The sequence below is a fragment of the Triturus cristatus genome, chromosome 8 (assembly GCF_964204655.1).
Source record: "Triturus cristatus chromosome 8, aTriCri1.1, whole genome shotgun sequence".
In the NCBI taxonomy this organism is placed as follows: domain Eukaryota; kingdom Metazoa; phylum Chordata; class Amphibia; order Caudata; family Salamandridae; genus Triturus; species Triturus cristatus.
The window spans coordinates 429,358,664-429,375,875 of record NC_140591.1 but is presented as its reverse complement, the minus strand read 5'-3'; the positions used below and the strand labels follow the sequence as shown (position 1 = coordinate 429,375,875).

Here is a 17,212-nt window from a genome sequence, read left to right as displayed (position 1 = left end):
TTGCAACTCATAAATAACTTGCACATATGGTTTGGGACGATTAAGACTGACACTGAAACACCTAAGTACAATATTGGGTATCTGTGGTCAGACAGCAGTGAACATCTACATCATTTTACTAAGCGCCACAACATTCCCTTAGGAGGTGTTTGTGGACTAGGGAACAAGCAAGACAGAAAACACCCCTCAACTACACATTATACAAGCAAACCTCTTTGGAAGAAGAGTACGTCTGAAAACTCTGAAGAATGAGGCATCTTACACTACTCTTAATTTCGCACTGAGGTGCTAGTATGTTGACAATATGCAATATGTGACACATTACATTTTAAACTTACAGTGTTTATAGTTTCTAATTCATTAAAATATGAAAGTTTCTGTTGAATGCTTTCAGCCAAATCAACGAGCTCGGACTGTGAAAAAACAAGATAAGAAAGTAGGGGTTAATGTTGAGTTATTACAGCTATAACAGCCTCAACTAAGCCATGCATTGTATCAATTACAAGCTATCTTCCATATGTAGTTGCTACATTATGAACATATATACCACATTTCCACCCCAGTTCATTTTAAGATATATCCTCCTAGCCATCCGTCCAGACCGCCACTAATGTTTCATTCTGTCGAGTTTCTGTTTGTATGTCCGCTACGCCTGACTATATGTTTGCTGGGCACAGCCAGTTTCAGCTACATTTAGCAAACTGCAGTCCATTACATCATTTGTTAGCAATCAGTAAGAGACATTAACATTGGGCAACATATGTTAACGAGGCATAATGGCACAGAGCGGAGGAGGCAACTGCGCACTGACACCGACGGGTCAGTGTGGGGGCTCCGACAGATGGAAATACTGATGGTGTCTAGCACTCCTCTTGGGGCCCACTGTGGGGGGGGGAGTGGGGGGGGGGGGCAGGCTCTAAAATCTCACCTCCATTAGATTCGTTATTGAGACCCTATTTTACATTGGTTATTAACCCACTTTATTAACCCAGTGAGTTATCACGTAGATTGTGACACTAATCAGACTGCAGAACGAACGGCCTGTTAACATTACTTTCCCAGGAAGTTCATGAGTACAACTAATGTATGAGAAATAATGCAAAATACTCGTTTTAAATTACCAAACATCACTGAACGCACCCAACAAATAGTTATACTGTCCCTTTATATAAAGCGCACAATAATGTAACTGCTACTCGCTACTTAATAAGGGTTAACTATCCGTGTTTCATTAACCGACCTCGGAAGAAGTCTCTATTTGTGAGCAGAGTTTAAACACAGATCTGCGCAGTAAGTGCGGATTCTACAAAGTCATCTAACCAGTACTGACATTCTTATTAGTGTGAAAATTCAAACGTATAAATCTGCCTCTGGCGCCATCTTGTGGTTTAATGTACGTGAGTAGACTTGAGCTGAATTCCTTACAGACTCATGTTTAAGGCTAAATGAATGAGTAAAGTTTAACCTGTCAAGGAACGTCGCAATTTTCACTTGCGAATTCAACGGAGGCAAAGTAGATAAAAGTTTAGGCCTGCAACGTTGTCAAAAGACTTTTTTTTTTTTTTAATGAAATATTGGCATAATGAAAGCTGCCGGAGAAAAAGGCGCATTCACGTGGTCTAAAAACAGAATACGTGTTAAGTGATGAAGTAACAGCCATGCAGACCAAGTATGAATTAAGGAGCAAGTCTTTATTTCTTAAATGCCTTTCTCCGTGCCAAAGGAGTCTGAACTCCATTAAACACACAACATTCGAGACACTGTCAGCAACATCTGAGGGCAGGCAGAATTAAAACAAGCATTTGCAATGCAATAGGTCTCGCATTTACGCGAGTTTAAGCTATTGGCATTGTAAATGAGAATGCCTTTTATTTAAGTTTTAAAAATGAAAACAAAAATAAAAGGCATTGTTATTTGCAATGTGAATAGCTCAAACTCGCATAAATGTGAGACCTATTGCATTGCAAATGCTTGTTTTAATAGCATGCTCTGGGAGTATGTTTTTGAAAAACAAAATGTTGGTGCGCAGCCTCTCAAAAGAGGGCAGCCTTGCACCAATCTTGTAGTACCTTCAGAGGACCTGCAGGGACAGCAGTTCTTTTGAAGGTCTAGATAGCACCATGGTGATCTCTAGATATGATAGGCAGTAGCCCGTCAGGGTGGATGTAATGTCCTCTGTCACCCTTACAGACAGCGCCCACCCACCAATAAATCCGACCCAATGTCAGAGTAGTTTAGACAGCCCTGCCCTGAAATACTTCTGAAGCTATTTCTTGTTTTTGCTTCTTTAAGTGAAGATTTCAAATGGAAATAAATACTGGTGTTTGATGATTTACCTATTTTCTTTTGTCCTCACTGGATATATTATAACCAGCAATGTCGATACAATTGCAAATAGTTCACAGGAGTCAATTATTTCAATAAGGGCTAATATTACCCAGTGGAGTATTAAAGCCCGTCTCCAAGGCGACTACTTATCCATGTGAGTTAACTTACAGCATTTCCTGCAAGCAGTGCTGGAAATTAGGGGATCCGGCAGCTATCACTGGGCTATATCAGGGACCCTCCCACCCCGCAGGGAAAAATGCAGACTGTCCTGGGCACATTCAGCAGCACAGCACTTTGTGTGCTTTGCAGTCAGTGCATCATCATTCAAAAGTGGGGTGGGGGTGTACTTCCTAATTTCAGTCCCCACTGTACTCAATAGATGCCTCAATTAAAGGGTCTTCAGCACTCCTATTCGTCCCAGCTGGGGGCTAGCTGGAGGTTAACACTTGATGCTAGGACACAAAGACAAGGACTTTGTCGCTTCACATGTACTCAAGATACACTTTGATTTGGGGGCGGGTTTTGAGTTTTCTAACCTTGCTATGAAAGAGGGAAGTATGCACTGTAAGGAGATCAGATTAAACAATGATTTGGGGGCGGGGTTTGAGCTTTCTACAGTTTGTGTGAAATTACGCATGCACTGCAAGATCGTAAGATAACCATGTAAATGGCACTTCCTAATAAGTCTTTGAAACTGCTTGGAGAAGCCCTTTTTAGCCCTCTTGGAGCATCACAACATTGAGGAAAGCGATAAAACATCAAAGCGGCCGTGCGGCAGCGAAAGTGAAGGTAATCGCGGTCAAAGTAATCGCTGTCAAGCGCGGCGCGCGCGCCCACGCCCATGCATGTAGCTCTAGGCTGGCCTGGTTGCACTTTTTGGAGCCCTCTCAATAAGTCTCGCCAGACCAGCGCATGCGCTGGGTCAGGCGAGACCAAAAAATAACAAATCCCCACCCCCCCCTCCCCGCACATTAATTTCAACAAGACCAAACAATAAGAAACATGAAAGCTTAAACAATGCTCCAATAAAAAAATATATATATATATTACGTAAATAATTTTAAAAAAGTAACACAAAAGTACATCATCACATTGAACTGATGAAGAACATACCATGTTTCCATATTTTGAACATCACATGCAACCATTCTGAGAACATAAAAGCTCAATACATCATAAAATCCACAGGATTTTTCCTGTCACTTATCAGTGTACTTTTCTTTATAATGATATCAACAGAATCAGAAAAAAATCACACCTCAAGTCTCCAGATGAGTCTCATGTGAGTTGCCCTGGAATTTCACAAGCCTGGACATATTCCAAACTTCTCCTGAATCTAAAATAACAGCATTTCTCCTTACTTTACTGACAAAGAAGCCCAATAAATTAAAACAACCCCCCCTTCCTGATAAAACCATTTTTTTCCCACCAGTACAGCATCACCCTACTTTCTATTGCCCAACCTGCATAGCATTTTTCCTGTCATGTCTAGACTTTGGAGTAAGGTCTTCTACCTTTCAATAAGAAAAATGGAGATTCCTTGAACATATAATCAGGTGCATTATGATGCGCCCACCAAGTTTCCCGCAAAATCTAACTTAAAGAGGATCCAAGCAGACCGCTCTTAACATATTGGCTCACCACCTTATTCATCCATTCAGCCAGTCCATTTCCTTGAGAATAGAGTGTTGTTTGTAGAAGTTTAATAGAAAAATCCATTTGGAAACTCGCGCATTTCTTGTGATTTAAATTGCATTCCATAAGCCCCGATCAAAAATTCAGGGATTAGTTTGTGAGAAAACTCTTCCTTAAGGAACTCTATTGCATTCCTATGTTCACTACAGCCACACACTTAGTCACCACCCACTTGGATGAGGAATCTACCAGCAACAGAACATACCTTTCCCTATTGGGCATCAAATCAAAAGGACCAACTATATAAAGTCCCAGCTTTGTCCAAGGTTCAGAATGTATTTCCACTGGAGCAAGTGGAGGAGAATGGGTAACCTTGCACTTAAATTGGCACACTGCCAAAAATCTTTGACCACAACCTCAATCAGATGGTCCATTTCAGGCCAGGAATGCCATTCTCTCAAACAAGGCTTGGTCAAATTCCTGCCTAAGTGACCTCATGTTGATCAATCTTCTTAAGCTTACCAGTAGTATCACTCTATCTCCCCTGCAGACCTTCTCTACAGTGATACCAAGTTCATCACAAACCACCCAAAATGTCTTAAAACACTCAGGAATGTCTTTAGCAACCGGCCACCCCTTTACCATAAAAATCCAACAAAATGGCCATAAACTCATCATCAACGGACACAGAATTTCAATGATCACAGCTAGAGGTGTTCTCTTGAACTGACCAAACCAAACAAATGTCTTCACTTTCACTATCGTCTTTGATCACTAGTCAAGATAATCAATCAGCTGTGTTCTTGGACCTCGGAATGTATTCTACAGTAAAATTGAACTCGGATAGTCCTTCATTTCATCTCTTTATCCTGGGAGTGAATTTCTCTGAAAACATGAAAAAGACTGTAACTGCGGCCAAGAATCCAATCTCACACAACAAGAGATGCCCCACAAACAAAAATGTAAAATAGTGAATAGCACAAAAAAAGAGCCCAAATCTCCCTTTCAACAACTGAATAGTGTTCCTCAGCACCTCTCAGAGCACTGATAGAAAAACTATGACCTTTTTCTCTCAATCAACCACTTGTGTCAACACTGCACCCAACCCACCACGACTCGCATCAGTGGAAACAGTCTTCATGCACGCATCAAACTGACCTAACATAGGCATGACAGTAATATTTTCCTTGATGGCAACAAATGCCTCTTCACACTCCTTGGACTCTTCAAAGTTCACTCCCTTCTTATGTAGAGATCTTATGGGCTGTGATAAACTGGCAAAATCGGCAATGAGTGTAAAGCATACTTAAGCAAGGCTCAAGAACGAGGGAACTTGGTCCTTTTTCCCCAGTCAAAGGTGCCTATACAATTCTCTTAGCTAAATCCAATTTTGGACTTAGACCCTCACCAGAAATAGTATTTCCCTGATAAGTGACAGAAGTCACTCTGAAACTACATTTCACCTTGTTCAGCGTAAGACCTGACTTTTGTAGCCTTTCTAGAGCCAATCTCAATGTACCATCATGTTCTTCCTTTTCTTTACTATAAACTAAAATATCATCCTGGAACAATAAATACTCTTGGAAAACCATCTAGTACTTTTTTCATTACTATGGAAACAGGCATCTGCCAGCCCAAATGCCATTCGCACAAATCTGTAAGCTGATACAGCTGTGACGAAAGATATTACAAGCCTAAAATCTTTATGTAAAGGAACTTGATGGTATGCAGAAGCCAGAGCAATCATACGGGACAATTTTGCATCCTTTATCATGGCAACAATTTCAGAATGTTGGGCAATGGTTGGTGATCCACCCAAACGTGTTTGTTCAGCCCACGAAAGTCCACACACATTCTTATTTTCTTACCCCCATTTTGAGGTGCTAAACCTACAGGGGTGAGCCATTCTGATGACAATTTCCTTGTTTAACCCTGTAACGGGGTGGGGCGCGAGAATTCCAATATGGCCACCAGGATTAGAACGCAATAAACAGTAAGTAAAGTACTAGTCTTCTTCGGTACGGAAAATCAACCTGGCATAGCTGTCAAGGCAGGGAGGAGCTCTACTGTGGATAAAAATGACGCAGGAACGCAAAAAGAGGTTCTCGGTTGGATAGAACGACGCCAGAGCCACGCCAGTGGAAAAGAGCATCAAGGTGAAGCCGCCAACATGGAGACCAGGAGGGGATACCGATCAGCACAAGAGAGCAAGTGATGACAGAGTGGGATGCTGACAAGGGCTGGAGAAGCAGTGCGCAGACACCTGCAGAGACAAACGCTGAGCACCAGGTTGCAGAGGCTAGTCTAGTGAGCCGTGGCATAAGGCAAGTCTTGGGTACCACACTATGGGCACGCCTTAAGGGGTTGGTGACAGGTGGGAAGCACTGGTACAATGGGAGACCTCCTTTGGAGAGTTTACAGAGCATCTACCCTCCCCCCCTTCACTACTCCCCAGCACTATCCCTCTAAGTTGCTGGCACATGTGTAAGGAACACAGAGCGGCTTGAACCACTAAAACATGGGTGAAAAGGTGAGAGTGGCATGAGTTATATAGCAGACAACTCAGGAGAATTTTATTTTCTTTTTTCTTATGTCCTATGGTTTACATCTCCTGACCCGGACAGCGTTGATTAGAGCTAGCTTGTCAAAGGAGGAAGATATCCTCAACCTGCACCGGAGTATACTGTGTGTTTATCAAATAGAGTGACTATAAGGCGAGAAGCCTTATTTAAGTACAAATAAATCCCTTCATAGCCTATCCTCGTGTCCAGTCGAGTCTGACATACTCTTACAACCCATAAATCTATTAACCTTTTCAATTCATTCCAGAGGGTCCCCCTCATCATGTTAGGAACTTTCCTTATTTGCAAACTCATGGCACAGTGGTCTGCTTCAAAACAATTTTGTGCTCAAAATTCTTAAATAAATCAAGTTCCTTCACAAATACCTAGGACAATTCTGACAATACATAATCCACTGAATCAAAATCTGACAACAATAACACACATTCAGCTGAACTAGGGTTAAGAGTTATACACATATCACCTTGGTGTCTCCACCTCAACAGATTGTCTCCACGCATAGCAAAATGCACCTTGCCCAGTTTCTCTTCCCATAAGCAGAATCTTCATGATAGGGTAACCCAGAACATCAATCTTCGTGCCGCCATAACCCACCGGATTTATATCAGGATTATCAAATGGATATTATCTTTCCCAAAAGTACTATTCCAATTCTTGTCTCCAATCATAGTGTAGGGTGAACCGGAATCTGCAAGAACCATTACCTTCTTTCCCCCATCACAATATCACACTCCGGCATCTTTATCCGCCCACAGTCAACACCACCATCTTCTCTTATGCTCAAAACAACCTTAACTTCATCAACCACACAATTCTCACACTGAGATTTCGCACTGCAACACACCCAGGCATAATGTCTGATCTTGTCACACTTATTGTAAGTAGTGAAACTTGCAAAACATTCTGGACTATTTGAAAGACAACCCTCTCTTCCACATCCATAACACTTAGTTTTGAGTTCCCTACTAACAGCATAAATTTTGCTGTTTGCACCTTTGTTCCTCATTCTACCTTGTTGTACAACCTCAACACTACCACCCTTGGCCTCAACCAGAATCACAGGTTTATTTGCTACACCCACATCCCGGTCCTTGCACACTCATCTGTAGCACCCACTCTGTGGTGTTTTCCATTCCTTCCATAATAGCTATTGCCTCTTTAAGGTGCAGGTTCCTTGCAAGTAGTTTTTCTTATAGCTTTTGGCTATTGGTACACCTCAGTAACTGATCCATTATCAGTGAGCATGTCAAATTCACATGTACGTGCTAAAGTCTTTGCTCCAGCACCACATTAATTTGAGAACCAAAATGTCTTCCAAGAATTAAAACGGACATCTCAAATGCATTCAGAGGCTCACCCTCTACATAACCAACTGGATTCTCATGTAGGTTTTTACATATGTTCCTAACCTCAGCCCCCAAATTATACAGCAAAACAGATTTCTGATTGGGGAACATCTATCACCCCCAACTGCCAATAAATACGAGACAACTTTTTTTCCCCCTTCTCTTCCAGGCAACAAGGTCTCTCCTTCCTCAGAGAGAAATTGTGGAGGTTGAGTCATACTTGCAGTTGACATCGTATATTTTATTGCAATAGCCAACCGTAGAATTACTGTTTTTTTAAGTATAGCCTTATTAGCATGTGCAAACAGACAGTTTAGGAGGAATTAGAAAAGATCCAGTTATCTCATCCCCGAACTTGCCCACAGCTCTCCTTACTCTGTTCAAGGTTGCCAAAATTCCCCACTAGTGTGACGCTTCACAGGAAGGTCTTGGTTCACGGTTGAAATCCAGCCAGATCTGATCCTGAAGACATACGAAATCCCAAACAAAAATGGTGCCACATTATGCTCTATTCTTCACGCAATTACATGTACATTATATGACCCGAAGTGCATTTTGATTGAAGCAACGTAGTCCTGCAGAATCTGTCTTCCCCAAACCAAGATGGCTCAACGTTTCGTGACCGGCTGTACTCAACTGAACAGGTCACAAGATACTCTTGCAGTGGGTTCGCAATGGCGTTCAATATGAATAGAAACGCCAAGCCCAGGAAAATAAATAGGTTTCTCCCATCCCAGAGAGGTCATGCAACATTCCAAACTCTCCTTACAATATATCCAGGCAGTAAGCAAAGAGCTACAGATTACGTACTATGTAAAATATCGCCCATTCCTTGCCAAAAAACGATGCAGGTTTGTTGAAAAGAATTGTTGGTTCCTCGCTCGCCAGAAGCTCCTTGCCAATGTCAAGTGGTGAAGTCACCCACACCAGGTAAGATTTAAGGAACAAGTCTTTATTGTAGTATCCAGTATCACGAACCAACGACCGCACTGTCTGCTCCCACCGCATAACTGCCTTTTTCCGTGCCACAGGAGTCTGAAATTTGCTGACATACACAACAATCCAGACCCTGTCAGCAACATCTGAGGGCAGGCAGAACACAATTCATAACAATACGTTTTAGTGTTTTTCAATGTTAGAAAAAATATTGAAATGATCATATTGTACATGGAAACATCCTACGGTCATTTCATCCTATGCCGATTTCTCTGCCTCCTTGCAATGTCATAATCACTGGTAGATATCCAGCCTTTGCCAAATCTCTGAAAAACTTACTGCCAGAATCTGAGCTGAATTAGTCAATTTTAGGCTTAAACGTTAATATGACTAAAAGTAAGAGTTTGAGTCTAACAACATCACAGACACTGGTGATGGATTTGCAGAATAATCTACTTTTCTGTTGGGCGAGGAACAGTTACAACTAATAATGTGGTGCATGTGCTACACATTGAAAATGACCTCTTCTGCATGAACTTACATTCCTACTGCCTTGGTTATCTGTAGAGATCCTTAGGTAGCAACATTACCGTGTAAGGATTAATCACATATAACCACTACTGCGATAGCTCTAATTTCACTGCATGGTGCAGTTTCTTCTTCTGGGTGCACCCCTAGTCCACTACTGAGGTGGGTTTTTTTAACCATGGGACGAGCCATCACTATTCCTTGGTGGAACCCATAGATCCAGTCAAGTGGTGCCTATGATTTGATTCTTGGGCTGCGCAATCTCAACTTCTTTGCTGGCCCAACAGAACCCTAAAGTGGTGTCCTTGCTGATCCCTGGGCAGCACCATCTCTGTTTCTGAGATGTCCCCACAGACATACTTTTCTAACGTCTCTAATTATCCTTAAGTTGTGCCACATCTGTTTCCAGCTGAACCCCGACAGACACTACTGTGATGTCCATTTATTTATTCCAAGTTTTCAGCTCAGGGATCACTTGGGCCCGCTACTGTGGATTCTCTAGTTATTCTTGGACAGTGCCATCTGCGGATCCAGGTGGACCCCTTAGATCCACTACTATGGGTTCTACAGTCATACCTGGAGACTAACACTGGATAGACCCAGCACTGTTCCTCAGCTCAACATACAAAGTAATTAGAAGATGAAAACTTGGTATCGTGATATGATAGGTACATGCAAATGTGATTCTATCCTTCAACATTTTTCGACTACACACCATGCTTCAGGTTCAGCAAAACACGTTTGGTGCGCATCTCAAAGTTTTATACACAACACCAAAACTCTTTCACATGAACTACTATAAAAAGAAAGCTCTGCCAAACATGCATAACAAAAGGAATAGTTATTTACTCAACCATCCAAAAAGTGTTTTAAGCCTCACAGGGCTTAATATAAGTGGTATAAAAATAGTGATATAATGAAATACAAAGACAACGTCAGAGCTTAACAGGCACTAAACAAATCACTGTCCCACCCATTGTTGCTTTTCAGCAGAGAAAGAATTACCCACATTGGAAGTCAAGATGACAGCAAGACATTTTTAGAATAAACTAAGAGAACGTATGCTTCTTAGACATCTGTTTGTATCCTACATAAAAACTGCTAGACTTTCATTGGTTTAAAAGCAAGACATTTCCAGTTGGATTGTTACCTATATTCTTAGCAAAAGGTTCATAAAGCCTACTGGGATCAAACAATCAATCAAGCATTCGTAGAGCGCACTAATCACCCATGCCAAAGAGAACATTCTACTAGGGAAACAACAGCTGTGGCTTGCCCAATAAGGAACATACCTTTAACTGAAAATAGTAACTAATGCACTATGTAACTAGACACATGTTTTGCTAGCATTTTTAAGCATTTAGAAGCCTGAATAGAATTAAAAGTAGATCAAGTGTTCCTTCAAATCTTTTCACATAAACCATTTTCATCAGTCAAGCCCTCATACCACTGCCAAATAGAAACATTCTGAGTTTATGAATATGGAAGGATCCCACACTTGAGAAAAAGAAATGTTACTTCCCAGAAATAGTAGCTCTCCAGAAAGAAGGGAGTTTGGAGGGGGGGGGGGGGGGGGGAGTTTTTTCAAAAATGTTGCAGAGGAGCTGGCTGTGGCTGAATGGTGACGCCACGCTGGCTGAATATGCACCATGTTTTGTATGCTTATTGATGCAACAATAAAACAAATTTAAACATAAAAATGAGTGCTCTCTGGTACAGCCTTAGAGAATAGAAGATATTCAAAGCCTATCAAAGTGATAAGGAGAAGCTCAGTGGGAGAGTGGAGGAAAGTGTTACAGATACATACCTTTTTCTTATGCCACTAATTATTGTATTGCTGTAAAACAGGAGAGTTTCCTGGATTGTTTTGCAGTGCCTCATAAGGATATTCAAGCTTAACACTGCCATTAACAACAAAGACCACTCAAGTGACAGAGATGGAGGAAAATCAAGTTTTAACTAATGGTTGTAGAAGCAAGACTCCTTCTAAACTATTAGCATGGTTGAATACAATCATAAGTGATTTACTGACAAGTGGCTGGCACAACATGTCCGGAAGAGTGGTTCAGATCTTGAGGGCTTGGTGTGTGGTAGAATTGATTTTGAGTGCTGATTATGTTGTGGTGAACAGAGCAATGCAAAGCACAGAGTATGCATCTAATCAAAAAACATAAAAGGTGCTTAGGATGAATGTATAAAGGGTTAAATCACAAACAAACTTTACAGTTTTTAAACGTCTATATAAAAATGTGTAAAGTAAAAATGTTTTATCACTTTATAAATTCTATCTGGAGTGGGGCAGCCCGTTGTCTTGTAATGACAACTTCTAAATCCCGCATCTTAGAGAAAAAAGTGACAAACAAGACGGTACCTGTTCCTTAAGAAGTTGCTCGCAAGCTTCGTGCAATGTACCAGTTTTCGTGGACACAAAAAGGTACTGGTTTTGGAGCGACTGCAAGTGCTGGAGAGCACTGTTCACATCACTCAAAATGGCATCACACTGCTCCTGAAACCCAGACAAGTAATCCCTCATCGCTCTAGAAAAGTAAAAAAGCAGGTTAGACAAAACTGTTCGAACTTGCCCATTCATATTATTAACTTAATTCTACCATCAGAGATTTCTTACTCCAGCATCCCTTGCATTCGCTCCCACAGTTTTCAGAATGGTCTATCAATAATGAGGGACATGGACAGGGTGGAAGCAGAGTCCACTGGTGGGCATCATTTCTTCTGCACATTCCTACATTCTGTCAAAACCACAACACATATCAAACACAATGATTTGAATATGCTCACAATGAAAAATGTGGTTAAGATGGTCTTCTCAGTATAAAAGGAAATTCATGTAAAACTGTTGAATATACATGACTCCAAAACAAATGGCAACATTTCCAATGAAAAAACAAGCACTGACTAAGCCAATAGGTCACACCTTTTTGATCTGTCTGCATTGCCAGTGATTCTTGCCGATGCCACGTAGCATCGACAAAAAGCATTATTGCAATGCAGTGCACCATGGTTAGGTGAAAACAAATTGCACAAGGAAGCTGCCAATACAGGCGGCCACGTCATTTCATATACAGTGGCATGCACACACCTACGAATGATGCAGGTACCATTCTCTTTGGATTTGCTCCCTCATCCAAGATGGCTGTTCCCACTTGGAACGGTAAATTAAAAAAAAAATGCATTTTACTTGTGTGAAAGCACGTTTTGAAATGTAAAATGGCCTGCGAGCGAGCGGAGGAGAGAGAGAGAGCGAGTGAGCGAGAGGAGAGAGAGAGAGGGAGAGGAGGAGAGAGAGGGAGAGGAGGAGAGAGGGGGAGAGGAGGAGAGAGAGGGGAGAGGAGGAGAGAGAGGAGAGAGAGAGAGAGAGAGGAGAGAGAGGAGAGAGAGAGAGAGAGACACAGAGAGAGAGACACAGAGAGAGAGAGAGAGAGAGAGAGAGAGAGAGAGAGAGAGAGAGAGAGAGAGAGAGAGAGAGAGAGAGAGAGAGAGAGACAGAGAGAGACAGAGAGAGAAAACAGCGGGTGAGGGAGCAACTCAGGTGCTTGAAGCTGGGGGAGAAAAACCTTTCATAATAAAGAAAAGCAAGTGAGCCCGTAAATGGAATGTGCATCGGGGAGGGGTGTGCAAACCCCTCAATGTTCCTTCCCTTGTCGAACAATTGATGATCTGAAACCAATTACATGTTACATTGTTGTAAAGTAAGATAACATGAAACGCAAAACCACTGCTTGTACAAGACACGGTACCCTGCAATGTGAAACTGATTATTCATTTGATATGACCCTCTTTTGATGTTCAATAAAAAGAATTTATAAAAAAAAAAAAAAGAAAAGCAAGTGAGGGGTGAGGAAAACAATGGAAAAGCATGATGGGGGGGCTTGATGGTGCAACATACAGCAATTAAAAGAAAGGTAAAGAGGCTACGTTCCAGGGAACAGGTATAAGAAGTAGGGCAGCCGTCAAATAAGAAGCAAGCAAGTAAGAGTGACAATAAAGCCAACCAAAGTAAGCACTGGGAGAACACTAAGCCCCCTTTTTGGTAGGTCCACAAGAGGACTTTCACAATCAGACAGCTAAAAGCTGCTTGGTAGGTAAGACTTAAAACAGGAGACCCTGTCAAGACTCCTGTATGTCTTGGGAAACGCATACCTCAGAAAACCGAAGCGATTAAAGACCAAAGCCTAAATAATAAGTGCAAAAAGAACAGTTTGTATCTCTTATAGATGAATGCATGCATTGCAGAGTAGGAGGGAAGAAACAACCCCAATTTGGGCTGGGGAGTTAATCAAGATTACGGAAGTAGTTTTAGAAGAATACATGTATGTATACAATGCTTTAGGGTGAAAAAGTGCAGTCTATAATGAAGACATATAGCTAAGATCTGTTTATAAGAGGTGTGGCCTACAAAGCATGGCCTAACACAAGTGGATTGAATCCTGCACAAATTGATAAATATTGCCTTAGGATGACGGTGCAAAATACATGCCTAAATACTGCTGTATTTACTGATTTCATCTTTTCCTCATACACTAAGACATTAGCAATAAAACATGAGACACAGTACATACAAAATCAAAGCAGTCCCATACATTTAAATTATGAAAATTCACTGTTCAGTTACTGCTTTTGAAACCAGGACTGAATCACTCCCCATGTAAAAATATGAAATGTTTATGTTTATTAGCACACTAAGTAACAGATTTCATTACCCACCTCAGTACATTCATCAACCTGTGAAGGATGGATAACTGTTGGCCTCAAGAAGATTTGAATCTTGTAGCCTGTAGCTGGGGGTCATGACTGGAATGAAGGTGGCTACCGGGAGTGGCCAGAGACCCTGACATGAGGAGCGTGTTGACCCGGCCTCCCCCACAACGAAGACTTCAGTGGGTGCACTGCCCTGGACAATGAGGTAGGGTGCCCTCTTGCCTGGGTTGGAAGCATAGGGGAGTAGGTACCTGGCTCTATATATAGTGGACCAAAAAGGAGGTACCATGTGTAAAGAGTCCAGGCCAACTCCAACTGGTTTACAGAGACACAAATGATCAAATTATATCCCAAATGCTCTCTTTTGTGGTAGTGTGGGTGAGCATTTAGGCGTATCAGACGGTAGTGCCAAGCATCTGTTGACATACACAGAGGCAATAAATGAAACACACACTCAAGAATAAATTCACGTTAAATCTAGAAAAAATAGGTTGTGTTTTTATATACATTTCTATATCAAGAACTTTGTTATCAAGTAAGTATATTTTTAAATAGCGATTTCAGCAGGTAAGTTAAACAGTTACTTATATGTGCCTTTATTTACAATGCTTTCCTTTGAGTAAAAAAAGGCATAGATCGCATATAGGTATTTACGGTCGGCTTCTGGGGGTCTCCTTCGGTTGTTACGGTCGTAGGGGGCCGGGATCCAAAATACTACCAGCAGTTTCTTGTTACCTGCCAAGGGGCGTCCGAGTGCAGAAGTGCTGGTCACAATGGTAGCTGTGTGTGCTTTGCCGGTAAAGAGAAACAGGCTGCAGAGGGGGACTTGAAGACAAGTCCTGGTGCTCCCTATGGGGGCCCTGGCTCACAAGGGTCCAGGGGACAAGGGAGCACACTTGGTTCGTCGTTACCTAGGTTGGGGGATCGGGTGAAGAGCAAAGAGTTCGGCTGGGCTCTGTGCGTCCTGCAGCCTTGCCGTCGTCGGTTGAGGGTGCAAAATCAGGACAGCCAGGCCACTCAGGAAGTGGGTCTCTGCGGTGCCGACGTCCCTTAATGGCTGCTTTGTCTCAGAGCTGTTGGAGTCCCAACTGGACTCACAGTCTCAGCTTGCTGCAAAGAGTCCGGTACCCCCAGTAGTGGTCCTGTGCGGCTCCGGTCTGTCCAGGTGTCCTCTCACTAGCTGGGGGGGGGGACAGATCTGCCCTTCAGGAGCACAGGTAACTTTTCCTGGGCGGCTGCGGAGTGAGGCTGGCCGGTGTGATGCAACTCGGTAAACCAGACTTTGCTTGTCTGTGCCTGCAGACTGCAGGGGAGAAGTTCATCTACGCCAAGGGAGAGTGCTACAAAATTTACGAAGAGCTGGCAACCCACCGGGGTTCTTGGCAGGAGTACAGCTACAGGACAAATCTCAGGGTCGCGACTGTCAAGATTTAGTGCATCAGGCATAGTTTGGCGCCAAAATTGCACAGCAGTCAGTTCTCGCTTTTCTTACGGCTCTCTGTGTCCTTGTCTTCTTGATCAGTAAAATCTGAGTTTCTGGTGTCATGGGTGCCACCTAAATACTCAATTTAGGGGTGTTACAGGGAGTGACAGGTAGTAAGTAGTCAATGGGCTACTTACCTTTACGGTGTCCACATCCTCTATATGATGACTTCCTCTGGGAAGTGGGCAGAGCCCTGACCCAGAAAGCCTAATTCAGCCAAAACTAAGAAGGTGGAATTCTAAAAGTCGTATCCACTTCAGGAAGCCCACCTTACGGGTGGTACTAGCCTGAGAGGGGGGCATGCTTCCAGACTGGCAAATTTTCCCACTGTCCTGGTGCCAAATGGGCCCAGGGCAGCATTTTCCACGTCTGCAGAAGCCTTGAGTCGCATATCAACGGCAGCAGAGGCCTTTGAGTTCACCTGCCTTGATATGCTGATTACTTAGCCATCCTGCTTGGAGGAGGTGACAACACCTCCAGCTGGAGCAGGTATTGTTTCTGCCCTCAGAGAGACCACCTGAATGTGGTGGCAGTCACAATTGTACACCAATCAGCCAGCACACTAGTAGTCAGTAGGTTTTCAGTGGGAACCTATAAGCTTCCCTCTGGGTGCATGTATTATTAAATCCATCACTGGAATCAGTGTGGGTTTATTAATACGAACTGTTTGATACCAAACATCTCTAGTTTCAGTGAAGCCATCATGTAGCTGTGAATCTCGTAAACACCAGTGTCCAGCAAATGTACTTAAAAGGACTTCCCTGTTTACTTGGAGGGAGACACCCTCCAAACCATGGTTCACGCCCGACTTGAAAGCGCTAAAACATGAGTGCAAGAAACTAGAGCGGGATTGGAGGCACAGTGATTACTGCCCTTTGGCTAAGCATAAGCTTAGACTAAAACAAAAAACCTGCTACTCTGCCATAGCCCAGGCTAAAAGTCTATACTATTCGGCCCGTATTGACCTTGCTAAAAACAACACAATGGAAATTTTTGCTATCGTCCAGAGCTTCATGGCCCCCACAGCCCAAGCAAGTACGTCTCCATCCACAGAGGCCTGGTGTGATAAGCTCTCTAGCTTCTTCATGGACAAACTCCACCCTATTCAGGTGGCTTTTACCTCCTGCAGCGGGGCTACAGCTGGTTCACTGGCACTTCCACCAGCCTGTCCTACTCACTCCCTGCCTTTACTCCCATTACTCTGCCCAGCTCTCTTAAAATCCTGAAGGGCTTGAAATCAGGCTCTCCATCTGACCCCTGCACAGCCAGATTGCTGGCAGCTGCTGCAGAGACTATCAACTTTGAAGTCAATAGCATCATTAATATGTCCCTCCAGGAGTCCCGGGTCCCAGAAGTCTGGAAGCAGGCCAAGATTCTATGAAAAAAGCCTTCTCTTGATCCTCCCAGCCCTGGAAACTACCGTCCCATTTCCCTTCTGCCTAGTCTGGCTATGGTGTGCGAAAAGGTGGTGACCAAATAACTCAGAATTAATCGAAAACCCGGGCCTCTTGCATCCGGCCCAGTCAGGGTTAAGGGCTTCTTTTAGCACTGAATCAGCCCTGGTGGAAATCTCAGAAGCCATTCAGGAGTGTCTGGACGCCGGCGGGAGGGCAGCATTGATTCTGCTTGACCTGTCGGCGGCGTTTAACACGGTTCCA

The 17,212-nt window shown here is 42.9% G+C and overlaps 1 protein-coding gene across 1 annotated transcript in view; it reads right to left on the bottom strand.

The window, feature by feature from the left end:
- The window catches only part of COG3 (component of oligomeric golgi complex 3), a 343,588-nt gene that overhangs the window by 254,884 nt on the left and 71,492 nt on the right, over nt 1–17,212 (bottom strand). The window contains exons 4-5 of the mRNA XM_085621830.1: nt 11,727–11,892; nt 339–413 (exon numbers count right to left, since the gene is read on the bottom strand). Of these exons, the coding sequence (XP_085477956.1) occupies nt 339–413; nt 11,727–11,892 (241 nt within the window). The remainder of the gene's footprint in view (nt 1–338; nt 414–11,726; nt 11,893–17,212) is intronic.